The following is a 16,625-nucleotide window of genomic DNA, read 5'->3' on the forward strand; positions in this document are numbered from 1 at the left end:
AGATTCATTCAAAAGGTGATGAGCTACTTATTTGGTCAGTAAAAAAAGGAAAGAAAAAAACTAATTAGATGACCTTTGGCTGCATCTAGTGATTTCATGGATATGACAATAAAAGCAGGTTATAAGAAGTTACCTGAATTCTGTGTAGGTATTTAATTTGAAAAAAAATCATTTAAAATTTAATTAGTATGCTCTACTCTGATAATACAGACTCACTTTCTCACTGCATTAAAAATTATAATGTTTTGTTTATTGGTCTTCTCTTTCTGACCCAGAAGGATAAGTCCCATGAAACTTTCAGTTTGAATTTCTATTTGCCTAATTACTGCCAGATGTGCCAGAATTATTAAAATATTCTACTTCAATATTTTCTTAAAATATTTTATTTAGTATTGAAAGTAAATAAAGCCTCACCTTTGATGAAAAAAGCTGTAAAATAAATGATTCTAATTTTTGTTTTTGAACAATAAACAATTTTTACTGTTTTTCTTGGGTTTTATCATGAATAAAGTAGGTTTAGAATCTGCAATGTTTTGATATGAAGGGACCCTGTACCATAAATTCTAGCTTCAGTTAAATGTGGTTGGCTTTCTCATGATAGGTTCTGAAAAGTCTGCTTACTTTTAATGTTTTATTCCCCCAAACTGTGAACTCTAATAAAGATCTCAATATCATTTTAATTATAGGTAACACAGAGGAAGTTATTGACAAAAATAGTATGGCCGTAGTATACTATAGTTGTATGTATGCATAGATGATAGAGGTATGATAGATTTAGAATATATGTTACTAAGAATATACATATTACTTAGAATAAGTTATGAGTCATACATATTGTGTTGGGATTTCACCGTAATTTCAATGTCAGTATATCAAGACTACTGGACTTCATTGAAGTTAAAATACCCTGAAAATAGCTTTATTCTTTAGTTTTGACAGATAGACCTCCACCTATAATTCTACAAGGCCCAGCCAACCAAACGCTGGCAGTGGATGGTACAGCATTACTGAAATGTAAAGCCACTGGTGATCCTCTTCCTGTAATTAGCTGGCTAAAGGAGGGATTTACTTTTCTGGGTAGAGATCCAAGAGCAACTATACAAGAGCAAGGCACACTGCAGATTAAGAATTTACGGGTAAGTAATATTGGACTTGCACTTGAATCATCATCTACATATAAGAACTGCTCTATGGAAAAATTATGTTGTGAAATTAAAATCTTATATCCTAGTATACTTGCTGTACATTTCAAAACAGTTAATGTTTTTACTTATTTTAAAAATGATGGATTGAAATTAAAGGAAAGGTCCTTTTTATTTTTATTTTTTTGTTACACATTCAAAACAGAACTTTGGAACTTTTATTTCTGCCTTCCATTCCATAGGTATACAATCAATAAATCTAGGAATCTTAAACAGATAGCATTAATAGGAGTAGTAGGATATTGGAAATGACAGAAGTGACAAACACTTCTGATTTACTTTCACTAACCAAAGAACATTGTAAGGAAATGTAGTTAAAGTGGCTTGGCCAAAGAAGTGAGTAGAAGAAAAACAAAGAGATGAGACTGAGTACATGACAGGCAAGTTTGCCTAGTTAGCGGAAAACTTTAGCGTTTAGGTTAAGTTGCCGTGTAGTTTGGACATAAACCCACATAAAGAACAAGACATTGATGGTTTTTTACTAACATTTACATGATAAAGAATGAGCATTCCTGACAACTTAATAAGCCAGTCCTGCTTCAGGAGCAACTCAAAATAAGATGTCTACTTCTGAATATTGTATCAGCTATCTATTATTATGTAACACTATTAACAAAAATACAGTGGTTAAATGCAACACACATTTATTATATCACTCTTCCTGTGAGTTAGGAGCCTAGACATGACTTAGCTGGGTCTTTTGCTTCAGGGTCTTACAAGGCTACAGTTAGGTGTCATTTAGAGTTGCCATCTCATATGAAGATTGACACAGGATGGATTGCTTACCAACAACATTATTCTTTGTAGCATTCAGTTCCTTGTGGCTACTGGACCAACAGCCTCACCTTCTTGATGGCTGTTGGCAGGAGGTTGCCTCTAGTCCCTTGCCATCTGGATCTTCCCTGTATCACTACCTGCCTTCTCCAAGTCAGCAAGGAAGGGAGTCTCCCAGCAAGATGGACACTCCAGTTATATGTAACGAGTCACAAACATGACATACTGACATTTTTGCAATGTTATATTGGCCAAAAGAAAACCAGCAGGTTCCACTTACACTCCAGGTGAAAGATTACACAAAATATAAATACCAGAAGGGTGTTATTGTGGAGGCCACCTGTCCTCTACCAATAAGTATATTCAACTCATTCAACCAGGTATTGTAAGTCTCAGCCTCCTACCTACTGCATAGTAAGTGCTATGCTAAAGCTGGAAAGTATATTTTAGTAATCACAATATTGAGGATGAGACTCAGAGCTAAGGTAGATGGTGTAATAGTGCATGAAGAAAAACTCAGTGGAGGAGCAATTAGTAGAATCTTATGTCCAGGTAGAAATTCAGAGCCAAGATGAAGAAAACTATTTTTTTAGAATTTTCCCATTCTGGAGCTAAAAAGAAAGGCAAACATTTTCAACTACACTTATTTCCAAATGATAACAATTTGGCATATTCTTCTCTTATGATGGGAATATATTTACAATTATAGGTTTATGTGATTATCACTATATCATACAGATATATATGACAAAACAAAGTGATTGTTTTTGCTATGTGCACACAAGAACACATAAGTTTTTAATTTGTATGTATAATATTTGTCTTTACTTTTTGAGAAGCAGGCATTAATTATTCCTTGAAGTAGAAAAAAATATGGCCAAATTAAGTTAAAAGAAAAGTGAATTAATACAGATATTTTGAGCCTGTCTTTTTATTTATTGTAAATTAATTGTTAACCTCCTTTGAAGAAAATAGAAGTTATTAAAAAATTAATGCCAACTCTCTTTGTGTAAACACTTTAACCTCTATCTCTGGGCTAAAGGCAGACTTGGGCCATGGAGGTTAATGCATTTTCACTGTATCACTGAATTAAAGGGTATGCTTGAGTAGTCAAGATTTCTAATAGTGTTTGAAAGAAGCAATTAAAGGTGGGTGCTTGATGATGTCAAACAAACTTTGAGCCCTCTGACAGGGTTCTGAGCAGTCTCTCTGAGATGCCAGCTCCTGGGGGCTTGTCTGCAGCCAAGTGTACAAGGAGAAAAGTAGGTGATGGAGTTTGCCTACACATTAATCTCTTTTTAAAGCAATTTATTAATGGTAAAAGGACAAGGATGGAAAAAATGAGAAGCACTCCTGACCAGAAAAGACATATTTAAAATTAAAGGACTAAAATGCGGTGATGTTGGTCATACAAGGCTGAGTTTTAGCAATGAAATTTAGGTTTTTGAGAAACTCCAAAATGAAAACGTTCTTTTCCTGGAACATGACTGTCTTTAAAGGGAGAGAAAAATGGGCTTTACAGGAGGTCACTCACACAGTCAAGAGAGTTTCCACAGGTTGTATTCCTTTGTGTCTCACTATTTTTTTAAAGTACTTAATGCAAGGTAAAAAAAAAAATAACATGATGAATACTGTCTTCTCCTAGGCCAGCTAATTGGTAACTGAATCTTTATCTTTTGAGAAGGAGAATATTCCAGCACTCATTAAAACATACCTACCACAGCTAATGTCATACTTGTATCTCTACACAATGACAAGGAGATGCAGTTAAGAAGCATTACCTACATACTTTTCTTTTAGCATTTGCAAGTAATAACAAGTGCTACATTTTAGTTCAACAGCCATAATAAAATGCAAATTATTTTACTCTTTCACAGACCATATTCAAATGAACATCCCATTAAGATCCAGCCTCAGCTCATTATATTTAGTTTGTGAGTGATGCTTCTTAAATGCAAGGATTTCTAATGACTGTAATGTGTGCACAGCCACATTTGAAAAAATGGCTCTTTCTACAATGGCTATCCCCATCATCCCTCTGTGTAACAGAAGACAGTTGTACAGAGATAATATGGCAAAGAATGTCATGCCAGAGCAATCTGAAACTTAAGTTAAAATACATAATGACATTTAAAATCAATTAAGGTAGTGAAATGGCAGTAACATCCAGGCACTAATGATTTACCTGAGAATCAATCAAGAAGCTTGAGTCATCAATACACTTACAGTTTGAACCCAGCAGATATAATGTTCGGTGGAGTACCGTAGTTCATCAACAATTAGACTGGTGTTCATCGCAGAACATTAATTCTACATCTTGTGCCTTGTCTTGTTTTGTTTGGTCATCGGTTTCTCTTCCCAGCGTGACTTTTCCTTCACCCCTAAATTGATGAGAGTAAATGTTGTTTGCAGTGTAAGCCCACAAGGCCTGATCACAGAAAGAATTTGAGTTCCCTCTTTTATTGATCTTGGGGCTTTTTTCAAAATATCATCACAGAATCTTCTGCTTTTTGCATTTGTAAAAGAGGATTCTTGATTACATGATGAAGTTTTTCTCAAGTCTTTTGCCACTCTTCTGTGAATAACAAAACCATTTGAAGTGATCAATGAAATGACAAATTTCAATTGTGCTCGAAAAAAGAGTTGGACATTTTCATGGCCCCTTTCAGCTTGAAACTACGGTCACTCCATAGCCATATTTTTTTCAAATGATACTTTATATTATTCATTGTTCCACTACTGTAATTTACATACAAGTGAATTCTGAAATTTTTAAAAGATGAAATTTACCTTAAAAACATTTCTCTTTCTTCTTCACTTTTTTCCATGTCTTTGAAAAGAAAAGTGTGGTCCCCTTATTGCTTATTTTCTCGGGTACATTTTATTCATTGGAACATAGTTTATTTGAGACAGAATAAATAAAGATTACACAAGATACAAATACCAGAAGGGTGTTATTGTGGAGGCCACGTGTCCTCTACCAGTAAGTATATTCAGCTCATTCAACCAGGTATTGTAAGACAGCCCCACCATAAAATGGGGTTAAGAGGCAAGAGTATTACCATGGAGCAAGAAAAAGAGAGGGGCAAATAGTTTATCAGACGAATAACAATTGAGTTGCACAAATATGCTTTTAAAAGCCGTTTGGATCAGTTATGAATAATATTATATGAGTTTATTTCAATATTTTACGTGTGCATATAATTAACTCTAATGCATAATTTGGACAGTAAAATGATACATCTAACTTTAAGAAATTAAACATTGCCTGGTTGTCATTGAGTGATTATTCTACAAATTGATTGAAACAATTTAATTCTCTCCCTTTTATGCACACCAGATTTCTGATACTGGCACTTATACTTGTGTGGCTACAAGTTCAAGTGGAGAGACTTCCTGGAGTGCAGTGCTGGATGTGACAGGTGAGGACTTGGTAAATTAGCAGAAATCTTGAGCCTCTTTTAGTGATAGCTCAATATCAAATAATAAGTTATTTGATATTAATAAGGAGATAATAATAAGGAGATTAAAGTGTTTAATTCCTTGAATGTTAATTTAAGTTTTTACATACGTTGCCACTTTTTAATTCATGCATGAGTTTGCACCTAGCATTGCATTTGTGGAATTTAATATGCTTGTCCTTGATAACCTTGTTATTTGATTTCCTCTGAAATGTAAGGAATTCTAGTGATCATGTGTAAAAGTGCAGCTTAGTTTTATTAACATGTAGGAGAAGCAAATATTCACTTACATACTTACAATTCATGGAGATGAATTTCTCACTGTCTAGGTCAAGTCTTTTAGTAGATTGCTTCCTTCTTAAGGCAGTATTGTCAACTTACGCAATCAGAAATGAAGTTTTTTCTGTCTGTTCTCTATAGAATCTGGAGCAACAATCAGTAAAAATTATGATTTAAGTGACCTGCCAGGGCCACCATCCAAACCACAGGTCACTGATGTTACTAAGAACACTGTCACCTTGTCCTGGCAACCAGGTACCCCTGGAACCCTTCCAGCAAGTGCATATATCATTGAGGCTTTCAGGTATGGGACAATTCCATTTTTCTCCATTGGGTTTTTGCATTAGCTCCTGTATTCTGAAATATCGCCTGAACTATCCTGCACTTTTATTAAAGACAAGTTCAATCAATGCATTTTAAGAACTGATCTCTTTTATCTGACTTTATTTAAGAACATACTTAATTTTTCTTAGTTTATAACTTAATTATAAGATTTAAATATGCATTATTCATGCCTAGGTCTATAGGGATCCAATTCATAACACAATGACTTAGCTTCATTTTTTCGCCAGGCCATTGTAGGCATTTAATTTGAGAATTTAGGCATTAAAACTGGGTAGAAAATAATTTTATTATGTGTAGGCACAGGGACATCTTGAAATTATGCAACATTTATTGAGGCAGGGGACTCTGGCATTTTTATTCCTAATAATTAGAGCATAACCTAAAATATTCCCATTGTTTTTATACCATATATTACATACATATGTTAGATATGCCTGAAAGACAATTAACAACAATAATTAAGCAATTTATTCCATGTACTTCTAGTTGCTTAATGGAAAAGACGTTTTCATGTGTTATTCGAAGTAATTGTTGCAAATTTAAAGATATAAATGTAAATTAGCAAATATCATCACAAAATCCTGTGAGAATTTGACAAAGTGTTCACACAAATAGTAAAATGTGTTTTCATATTTCCTTTCAAATGTCCTTTTATGTGGCGTTATAAATTTTAATGGATAACCACTGTTCTTTTTAAACATTAGGACAAATGATCACTTTCTTTTAAGTCTTCTCTAATCATTTCTTAAGGTAATGCTAGATACTTAACTTTCAAATTTAAAAATAATATGTTTCTATAATTCTTATGCTTGGATAGTTAAGGATATCAGAAAAATAACCTGACTTCCCTGAAAATTACATTTTCCCCTTCTTCTGAGCAAAAGTAACATTTGACCTTAGACAAACTGTTCTAAAAATGGCATCCGTCTGTGGCTGGCTATAAAAGGGTCCTCACACACAGATTCAGAGATATTTCACCATTCTGAGATGAGAAATCACAATACTGTGTAATGTACAATTTTGTTAAAAATGTAACCAAGGGAAAATATTCATTACATGCTTCCTTTCTTCTTTTACAGATATGTAGTTTTAGAAGGCTCTATTATAATATTGCATGCGGAATTGATGCAAAAGAAAACACACCTTGTAACAGGAAAATGTATTGGCATAACTTACTCTGTAGTCCATTTATTCTTTCTACAGGTTTATTCTTTTCAAGGTATATATAAATATATATACATTTACAAGGACCATACTTATTGTATAAACTTGATGTTGTGATCTTGGCCTCTGTTCCTTTTACAGGTATTCATTTAGTGGGCTGCTGTGCATTAGCAAAGGGCTGTCACATCTCCTGGGCTGAGTTTAATTGTGTTGTGCATGGCACTTTCGTTAGGTGGGCTCGGCTTTGTTGTTGAATAAACTGAAATCATCCAAATGTTTCATTTATTGGGCTGAACACTTCAAGTGTTGTGTGTGTGTGTGTGTGTGTGTTTAATTTTCAGCCATTAACCTTTGTCTTTGATATCCAACTCCATTTCCAGCATTCAAATGACTGTTCTTTAAGTGAAATTTCTGTTGGTGTTTCAGCCAATCGGTGAGCAATAGCTGGCAGACTGTGGCAAACCATGTAAAGACCACCCTCTATACTGTAAGAGGACTGCGGCCCAATACAATCTACTTATTCATGGTCAGAGCGATCAACCCCCAAGGTCTCAGTGACCCAAGCCCCATGTCAGATCCTGTGCGCACACAAGGTAATTTCAACAGCTGTCAACATGACTGGTTCTCGGAAGAAACATCAGATATTTAAGAATAAGGAGATTGATGAGGAAATGTAAATGTGCCTGCATTGCTTTTTATGATGGTTCACTAGGCTTTATCCAGGGAAGGAGAAGACAGCTTGCTGTTTACCTTGGTGAGATGTGTCCTCTTTCTGGAGTTTTCAGGGTGTATTCAGCAAAAAATAAACAAAATAATTGGGTACTTCTACATAGAATGAATCTACCAAATTAGAGCTTCACTGTATTTCAAAGGAAGGAAAATACTTCTCCTTCTTGAAATTTAATTATACAACACAGAAAAGTGGTCTTTAATGAATAGATGCCCAAATAGAGTTAGAAAAGTGATTTCCTATTGTTCAAGAATTCTGTTATTATGATGCAGTGGTTCTGAGTGTGGTTTCTGGGTTAGCAGCATTTGCATAGCCTAGAACTATCAGAAATATAGATTTTCAGGCTCAAACTCAATGGTCTGAGTGCTTGTGTTAATCCCACTTTGTGATGCTGATGTATAAGTTTTACAACCACTGCTACGATGAATTTCATTAAATCTGATATTTAAAGGAGCAATTTATAACAGAAAGCAGAAAATCAAGTTTTCTTTCTAAAGAACACAATTCTGTTGACTATAATGTAAAATACACACAGAATATTAAAATATATTTTCAAAATGGAAGATTACATAATTTCAACTTGATTACTTGTCTCTTCAAACTGAGAAGTCACTGGAGTCTCAGCTTTAATGTGCAATGCTACCTTATAGTTTCCCTTCTGACAAGTAGGTGAAGGAAATTAATAAAACAGAAATGGTAATTTTATTATTTGTTATAACCTACTTCCCACTGGGTTCTTCAGAAAGGGTTAATTATTTCTTATTTGTAAAAGACTTTGAGCAAGATATAATTCAAAGTAGTATTTTTATGCAATGAAAAGCACCATACAGCCATAAAATATTATTATAATTACAATGTAGTTCAGTGATAGTAACTAGCATGCTATTATAACAGAGAAGAGCGCCTTAAAGAAATCGAGTGAAATAAAGTCACCACGTGACTTTGTAACATTGCTGACATGATGACAGTCAAGGGAGGAGAGAATGCCATTTTGCTATTGTTCTCTAAGCAGTAATGTGATTAATTTTCCATGATGATAAAGGGCCTGTAGGTAAAGAACCTGTCTTTTGAGAAAGAAAAAGCACAACAAGGAATTCGAAGATCTGAAACTAGTTATATTTTACTTTGCCTAGATCGGTAGCTTTTTGCTGTGTTTGAATTAAGTGCGTAAATTATATTATTGAACATAAAATGGAAGAAGTGTACAATTTCAAGTTAAGAAATTATGGTACCGAGATCATTTATACCTATGTGGATAGAAATAGTTTTTGTGTGTAGCTAATGAAAGCTAGAGAGAGATCAGAATGGGAAGATATTTAGTGTGATTGTATCTGGCAGACCTTTTCTATCATTCAACAACTATGCCAGTCATTAAATCTTGACTTACAAAATAACTCTCAGTGAAAAGATCAAGAAAGATTAATGAAAAGTTGTTTGTGGTCTCGTTTGTTCTAGATAGAGCAAAAGACTTATGTGCTCTTAACAAATATTTAATAGGAAAACTCCTGTTTTGTGTCTGAATGTCAGGATTATTTTTGGATACCACACTTTCAGCAGCTTTGCAATCTGCAAAGCATTTCTTTTCAAATAACACTTTGCTTTGTGAGCTCTTTTTTTCAAAGGTATTAAATAACAGAGAATCTAGAAATCTTTTATTTCATTAAAGGAATGAATGCTTGCATTATCAACAGCAAAACGGAACATACCTATATAGGCATAGATTAATATTATTCACATACAGGGACTTTTTTCCAAATCAAGTAAAATTTCATTTTACTGTTTATGTTAAAAATGAAAAAAGGTAGAATTGGTAAAAAATTACCTAAGTATCATCTCAGTTATTTATGACCCAATTTAAGTTATTGTACCCAATTTAAGTGATAGCTGAGGAATTTTTTTAAAATACTTTTTCAAGAGTGCTGCATTGTAGCCTGAGATAATAAGAGAAAACAGAATTAAGAAAATAAATAATTTTAAATTGGACTTCTTTTCTCCATTACAGTAATTGGAGAAGAACAATTCAACAACCTTGTGTACCAGTTTAAAAAATTAATTTGAGTATGTGTAAACTTCAATGTTTAATATAAATTGGATGGACTTAGCTGCCTATAATTTATCATTTTTTGTCTTAATGGATACAGCCTTTAATTTATCCTTTTTTCTTAATGGACACAGAATATAAACCATCATATGGAGAAATAGAGCAGTACTTAGCAGACTGATGCCTAAGGTGGCATAACAATATGTGACTGTGGGTATAATATTTTAAAAATCACCTTTCTTTCTTCCCTTCTCTCCACACCCCATTCCAAAAAAGTGATGCTTGACCTCACGTCAGATATTAGAGTATTGCTCAAAATGTATTGCTTTAGAACATGTTATCAGTATTATAAATATTTCTTCCAAAAGCATCTTTGCAAATTTGAAGTGCTGCTTCCCCTCTCTCCCCAACTCTACCTTTAATGACAGAATTCACTTCCCTAGTCCACCATCGCTTCTCCATCCATGCTCCCAGACTGAAGTAGGTCAAGGAGTGAGAAAATACAACCTGCAAATTGAGACAAAAGATTAACAAGTTCCTTAGCAGCAGTGTTTAGATATATTCCAATTTACAAATCCAGAAAATCTTTGAATACAAAGCTTATCTTTCTAGAGATCTTTCTAGACTGTCTAGACTTCTTATACTTTGTCCTTCAATAAGAAAATAAATGATCTTATACAGCAGTGTGTCTGCAGTTTAATGAGGGTGAGGGATTATAAATACTCTTTTATCAATATGTTTTTAGTAAAGATAAATATCATCTCTCATTATGTTCTACCACTATGGTATATTTATCTATGTAGGCTTAAATGCTTTTTGTCACAAAAGGGTTTCAGTTTTTTTCCCTGTAATTAGTTCTAAAGGCATAATATTGACTAATATAAAATAAATTGTAATTTTAATATGAATTTTTAAAACCTGGGAGTGACCCTCTTATCTAACTGCAGATATCAGCCCACCAGCACAAGGAGTGGACCACAGGCAAGTGCAGAAAGAACTTGGAGACGTCCTTGTCCGTCTTCATAATCCAGTTGTACTGACTCCCACCACTGTTCAGGTCACGTGGACGGTAAGTTTTTGAAGGCAATACTAATAGTAACCTCTTTCTTTAGGGAAAGCAAAAGATGGAAAATGCAAATAAACAAAACGTGATAATAAAAATTCCTGCCATTTAAAATCCAGGTGTAATCAATGACAATAAAGAAATTCAATAAATTAAAAAGTTATTAGAATAAACACAGTAAGGATTGATTATTATATAAACATGGCATATTCTATCTTCTGAATTTTCTAACAGCTTTATTGAGATATAATTAACATACCATAAAGTGAACAACTTCATGATTTTTAGTACACTTAGGGACTTTTAAAATTATCACCAAAATCTAATTTTAGAGCATTTCATCATCCCCAAATGAAAACCTGTGCCTGTGTAACACTTATCTACTCTGTTTTTATAGATTTGTCTATTCCACACCTTTCATATGAATAGAATTGTGCAATATATGGTCTTTTGTGTCTCTCTTATTTCACTCTGCATAATGTTTTGAGGTTCATCCATGTTGTAGCATGTATTGGTACTTTGTTTCTGGTTGTTATCAATTAGTATTCAATTTTATGGATACTTCACATTCTGTTTATTTCATCATCAATTGATGGATTTCTGGTTGTCTCCAGTTTTTTCTGTTACGAATAATGCTGCCATAAACATTTGTGTACAAGTGTTTGTGCGGATACATGTTTCCATTTTTCTTGATATAAATCTACAATGTGTTCAGTAATATTGGTAACTCTCCATTTAATATTTTATGAACTGCCAAAATGCTTTCCAAAGTGACTATACCATTTTTTATTTTCACAAGCAATGTTTCGACATTCCCAATTCTCTCAAATCGTTGTCATTTTTTCTCACATTTTTGGCAACACTTATTATTATCTGCCATTTGGATTTTACCCATTCTAGTGAGTATGTAGTGGTATATAATTGTGGTTTTGATTTGCATTTCTTTAATGACTAATCATGCTCATTTTTTCATGTGTTAATTGAACTTTTTTAGCAAAATATCTATTCAAACGCTTTGTCCATTTTTAATTTGGATTGTTTGTCTTCTTATTATAGACTTATAAGTGTTTATATATTCTAAATACAAATGCCTTATTGGATATGTAATTGGCAAACATTTTTCTCCCAGGTTGTGGGTTGTTTTTTACTTTTTTGGTGGTGTCCTTTGAAGCACAAAATACTTTCATTTTGATGACATTATCTTCTGAATTTCAGTCAACCATTCTTTGCGTCCTTTAATCTGAATTTTATATAGCAGCATCAAGACATGTATATGATTTTAATAATTTGACATGTGTAGTCAAAAAACTAGTGGGTGTTAAGAAATAAATTGATAGTTAAATATATGTCAAGAATGTTCAAATGCCAGGCATTATTAAATGTGTCAGAATACCCACTCCTATTTCAAAATACTCACTGTTATTTCAAAACGCAGAATGTTTTGATCAGATGGTAGCCACTGCAGAGGCTACTAATACTTGCGTATGTGTGCGCATTTGTGGGTGTATCTGTGTTTTGAGAGGAGTCAGGTAATGTTCTTCTCTGTGTCTCCAGATAGTACCAACTTCTTATTTATGCAAACACTCCCTCCCATAGAATTTCTAAAAATTCAGAAGGAAATATATTAGGATAATAGAAGAGTACATCTACCTGAAGCCCTCTGAGGATATGGCAGGACTTGTGTAACTAAAGACATTTGAGTCAAGGATAGCTGGAAGAATTTTCACTTTAATTTCAGTGTTGTTTATTTAGAATCTATTTATCATTGCTAATGTTGACGTTGTTCTTTTGTTGATATGTAAGTGGAGGGAAGACTATAAGTCTAAAAATTGGATGTTTCTCCCTTGAAGTCCAGGTTACTTTAGGGAAACATCTCTTTCACTAATTTTGATCAACGACTCCAGCAAGAGGTTGAGAGGAAAGCTGGTTATTTTTCATCAGTTCTTGAGTAGTTGTGTACAAAGTATAAAACACAGTGAAGAAAATTATTCTGATGTTTTCTCAATAATAATTCCACCAAACAAATCCAGTTCAAGGAGCAGTTTTTGAGACCTACTGTGTTCTACAGATGTGAGTGAGTACTGTATGAAGGGATGCAAATCTAGTTGAGAGAGGCATGGAAATTCCTAATGACAGTACACAGGGATAGGTTCCATAACAAATATATATGCACATAACCGACAGAAATTACAACCAAAAGTTAAGTTGTTAACTCTGTCCTCAGGCACCAAAAAGACATAATCACTCATATGTACCTATATGGGAAAATATAGAGGCATTGTCTTAGAATAAAAGAACCTAAAGTAACATTTAAACTTGTTTACTGTAATTCTGTACTTTCATAAAAAGAAACCAATGCAGAGGTTAAACAATGTTCCCAATATCACACGTCTGTTTATAGGTAAAGACAGGATTTAAAATTTTAATCATCTGACCTTAAATCTGCCTTTTTTGTTGTTGTTTTGCACTTTAAAAATAAACTATAGATAAATATTTGCAGCTTTCTATGTATGTCTTTAATCCATCTTTAGTTACGTTTTGTATATGGTATATGAAAGGGATCAAGTTTCAGTGCTCTTCATGTGGTTAGTTTGTTATCTCAGTGCCATTTATTGAATAGGGTGTCCTTTCCCCATTGCTTATTTCTGTCAACTTTATGGAAGATCAGATGGTTGTGGGTGTGCAACACTATTTCTGAGGCCTCTATTCTGTCCCATTGGTCTACGTGCATGTTTTTGTACCAGTACCATGCTGTTTTGGTTACTGTAGCCCTGTTGTGTAGTTTGAAGTTGAGTAGCATTATGGCTCCTTCTTTCTTCTTTTTGCCTAGGATTGCCTTAGCTATTCAGCCTTTTGTTGTTGGTCCATATTATTACTCCTTAAAGCAAACTACATGATCAAATTCTTGGTTTATGAGTAGAAAATTGGGTAATATTTTATTAAAATATAAGACTAAGCTTATAATGTTTTAAGAGTAATTATGATTAGGATTACTCTTATTTCATTTTTTATATAATTTTGCATAGATCTATTCTATTTTCTGCACATATTGGTTTCTATTCTTCTGTTCTCATGAAGGGAACACAATTACCTAATCATTTCATGAAGGGAACACAATTACCTAATCATTTTTCCAGTGGCATAGTAAGGAGCATTATCTGCCATGCATTTTCTACCTTTCAGTACCCTTGAGTAGACACAAAACTAACAAAATCAAGGGAATTTTGTACTTTTCATAGCATATACTTCTCATTCTGAATTGAAAAAGTTCTCAATTCTATTGTAAGTTACAAAGGGGATTCTTTTAAGCTGCTTCTAAATGTGGAAATTGTTTGGGTAAGAATCAAAGTTATTATGTTTATGAAGTTAATCACTTTAAAAGTCACTGAGTTTAAAGAGTAAATAGCATTAGATCAAAATTGCATGATGGTAGACTCGTAGTTCTTCCAGGAGAGGAACGTTGTCATAGTCATCTCTATGTTCAACATTTTCATTTCTGCTTCCCCCTAACAACGTTTCCTCCTGAAAACAAAATGTGTTGCCACTGCGCACAATCATCCAAGAAACTATTATTACTAGTTTTCTTATCTGTCCCCCTCATGGGCTGTAACTTCTGTAAGGCTATAGTCAATGTCTTTCATTTCTGTGTTTTTCAGAACAAAGTGTCTATTATGAAGTATTATTTCAATAACTGTTTGTTGAATGATCAACATACATTTTAAATTTTTTCATACATTTTAAATTTTTTTAGTAAAAGAAAGAATTCAGTTAATATCATGACATAGTGTTCCCTATTACTTTGTAATAGGGATATAAGTATGCATTTGAAAGAGATAAATTAAGTGAAATAAAGTCAGACTGGGATATGCTTAGTGGCCAAATAATTTGCATAACTCTTTTCTAGATGTAATATTTCAGTTTATTAAATGCATGTGTTATTTAAATTATCAAAATTTTAGCATTTGCTTTACAGAAGTGTTGGGGTTGAGGGGAGAAATAATTTCCCACCACATGATTAGAGTTGGGGCCAGCTGGGGAAGTTTCCCAGTGACTGGGAGGATTAATTACCAAAGGAACAAGACATAACTACGAGGGAGACCATTTACTGCCAACCTCTTCACCAGGCTAAGCTTGAAGTAGCAATAGTTAGCAACAGCTACTTTCTAAAAATGACTGCTTTTAGAATGAGGGTGGGCATAAATGATAAGAAACCTGCTGTTCCATAAAGAAAAATAGCAATAAGTCACTTGCTGAAAAATGATTATTCTCATTTTATTTTTTGACTTTTTATGGTTCAAGGACAAAAATAATTACATACTCTTTGCCCATTAAGCATTATTACACAGAGGTGGAAAAGAGTGCTTCAACAAACTAGAATTTCAGAAATCTGCTAAAACCAGATCAGACCCTTAGCAGCTAAACACATCAAAGAAAATTCACTTTGAATTTTCGCTTTATATGGAGATGTTGTGTTATTTTGTGTCGTAAATGGAAGCGGTAAATATGAAGCATCACACTTAAACAGTTTAATTAAAATGTTGATTTGAGGGCCATAGACAAGCCCTCTTTTTTTGTGGCCTGTTGCTTCCTTAACAATTATGTTTTATCATTGTGTATCTCTAAAGGTTGCAAAATGCTTTCAGTTGTATCAGTCCTTTGATTGTTTCTGTGCCCTTGAGATATGAGTATTATGTGATCAAATTAATAAACTGAGATTCAGAAAGCTTAAGAGGTTGAACTCTAATTGAAATTGAGACCTATGGCTGAAGCTTTCATCCTCATTTTACTTTTTCCTTAAGACAACTCTTTTTTTTCAATTCAAGTTTCAGAAAACACTATTTTTTTTAGTTATATAAACCCATGAATCTGTGGTCAGACTCTGATTGTAATCAACTCTAAAAGAAAATCCTCCTTCTTGTAATCAGAATGTTAATAAAACCCATAACAAACATATGGCCTAACTTGAAAATGACCACCTGTCAAAATGAGCTCCAACAGTTAGTGGGGTAGAACACACATCCAGTAAAAATCTCACCTATTTTTTTTTAAAGTAAATGTTCAACATTTTCATTTCTGCTTCCACCTGTAACAACAAATTTCCTCCTGAAAAAAAAATGCATTCCCACTGCACACAATCAAGTTAAACTATTTAACTATTAAGAAGCCACATACTATATACTAGCTGAAGATAGTATACACTGAAGTGTGCAAAACAATGTTTTATAGTAAACATTAGCTTCATAAAATCCCTAAAACACTTAATTAATGAAAACCAAACATGGGTAAAACCAATTTACCCTGATTTACAGACACCCTTCATCTGGAAACAGCTGCTTAATGTTCTTCTTAAAAACACAGCTTGCTTCTTTCAGTATTAACAAGCTATTATTGTGAGTTATGTCTTTCTTTCAGTATATAAATTCACTTAAAGCAAATGCAGAGAAGTTTATAAAATGCAAGCTTAATGTTGTTTTAACATATACTGCAAGGGTTTTTTTTTTTTGAACATTGACAGTTTTGATGAAAGTCATCTCTGTTTGGCTCTCATAAATTTAAATTTTGCGTC

General features: G+C 33.4%; 1 protein-coding gene across 15 annotated transcripts in view; it reads left to right on the forward strand.

The window, feature by feature from the left end:
* ROBO2 (roundabout guidance receptor 2) overlaps positions 1-16,625 on the forward strand; it is a 1,318,500-nt gene that overhangs the window by 1,222,570 nt on the left and 79,305 nt on the right. For all 15 annotated transcript variants that reach the window (XM_032276618.1, XM_032276619.1, XM_032276626.1 and 12 more), the window contains 5 exons: positions 931-1,136; positions 5,317-5,398; positions 5,858-6,020; positions 7,652-7,818; positions 10,944-11,065. In XM_032276618.1, the coding sequence (XP_032132509.1) occupies positions 931-1,136; positions 5,317-5,398; positions 5,858-6,020; positions 7,652-7,818; positions 10,944-11,065 (740 nt within the window). The remainder of the gene's footprint in view (positions 1-930; positions 1,137-5,316; positions 5,399-5,857; positions 6,021-7,651; positions 7,819-10,943; positions 11,066-16,625) is intronic.

Source organism: Sapajus apella, unplaced genomic scaffold, assembly GCF_009761245.1.
Source record: "Sapajus apella isolate SASKATOON/1434 unplaced genomic scaffold, GSC_monkey_1.0 scaffold8, whole genome shotgun sequence".
NCBI lineage: Eukaryota > Metazoa > Chordata > Mammalia > Primates > Cebidae > Sapajus > Sapajus apella.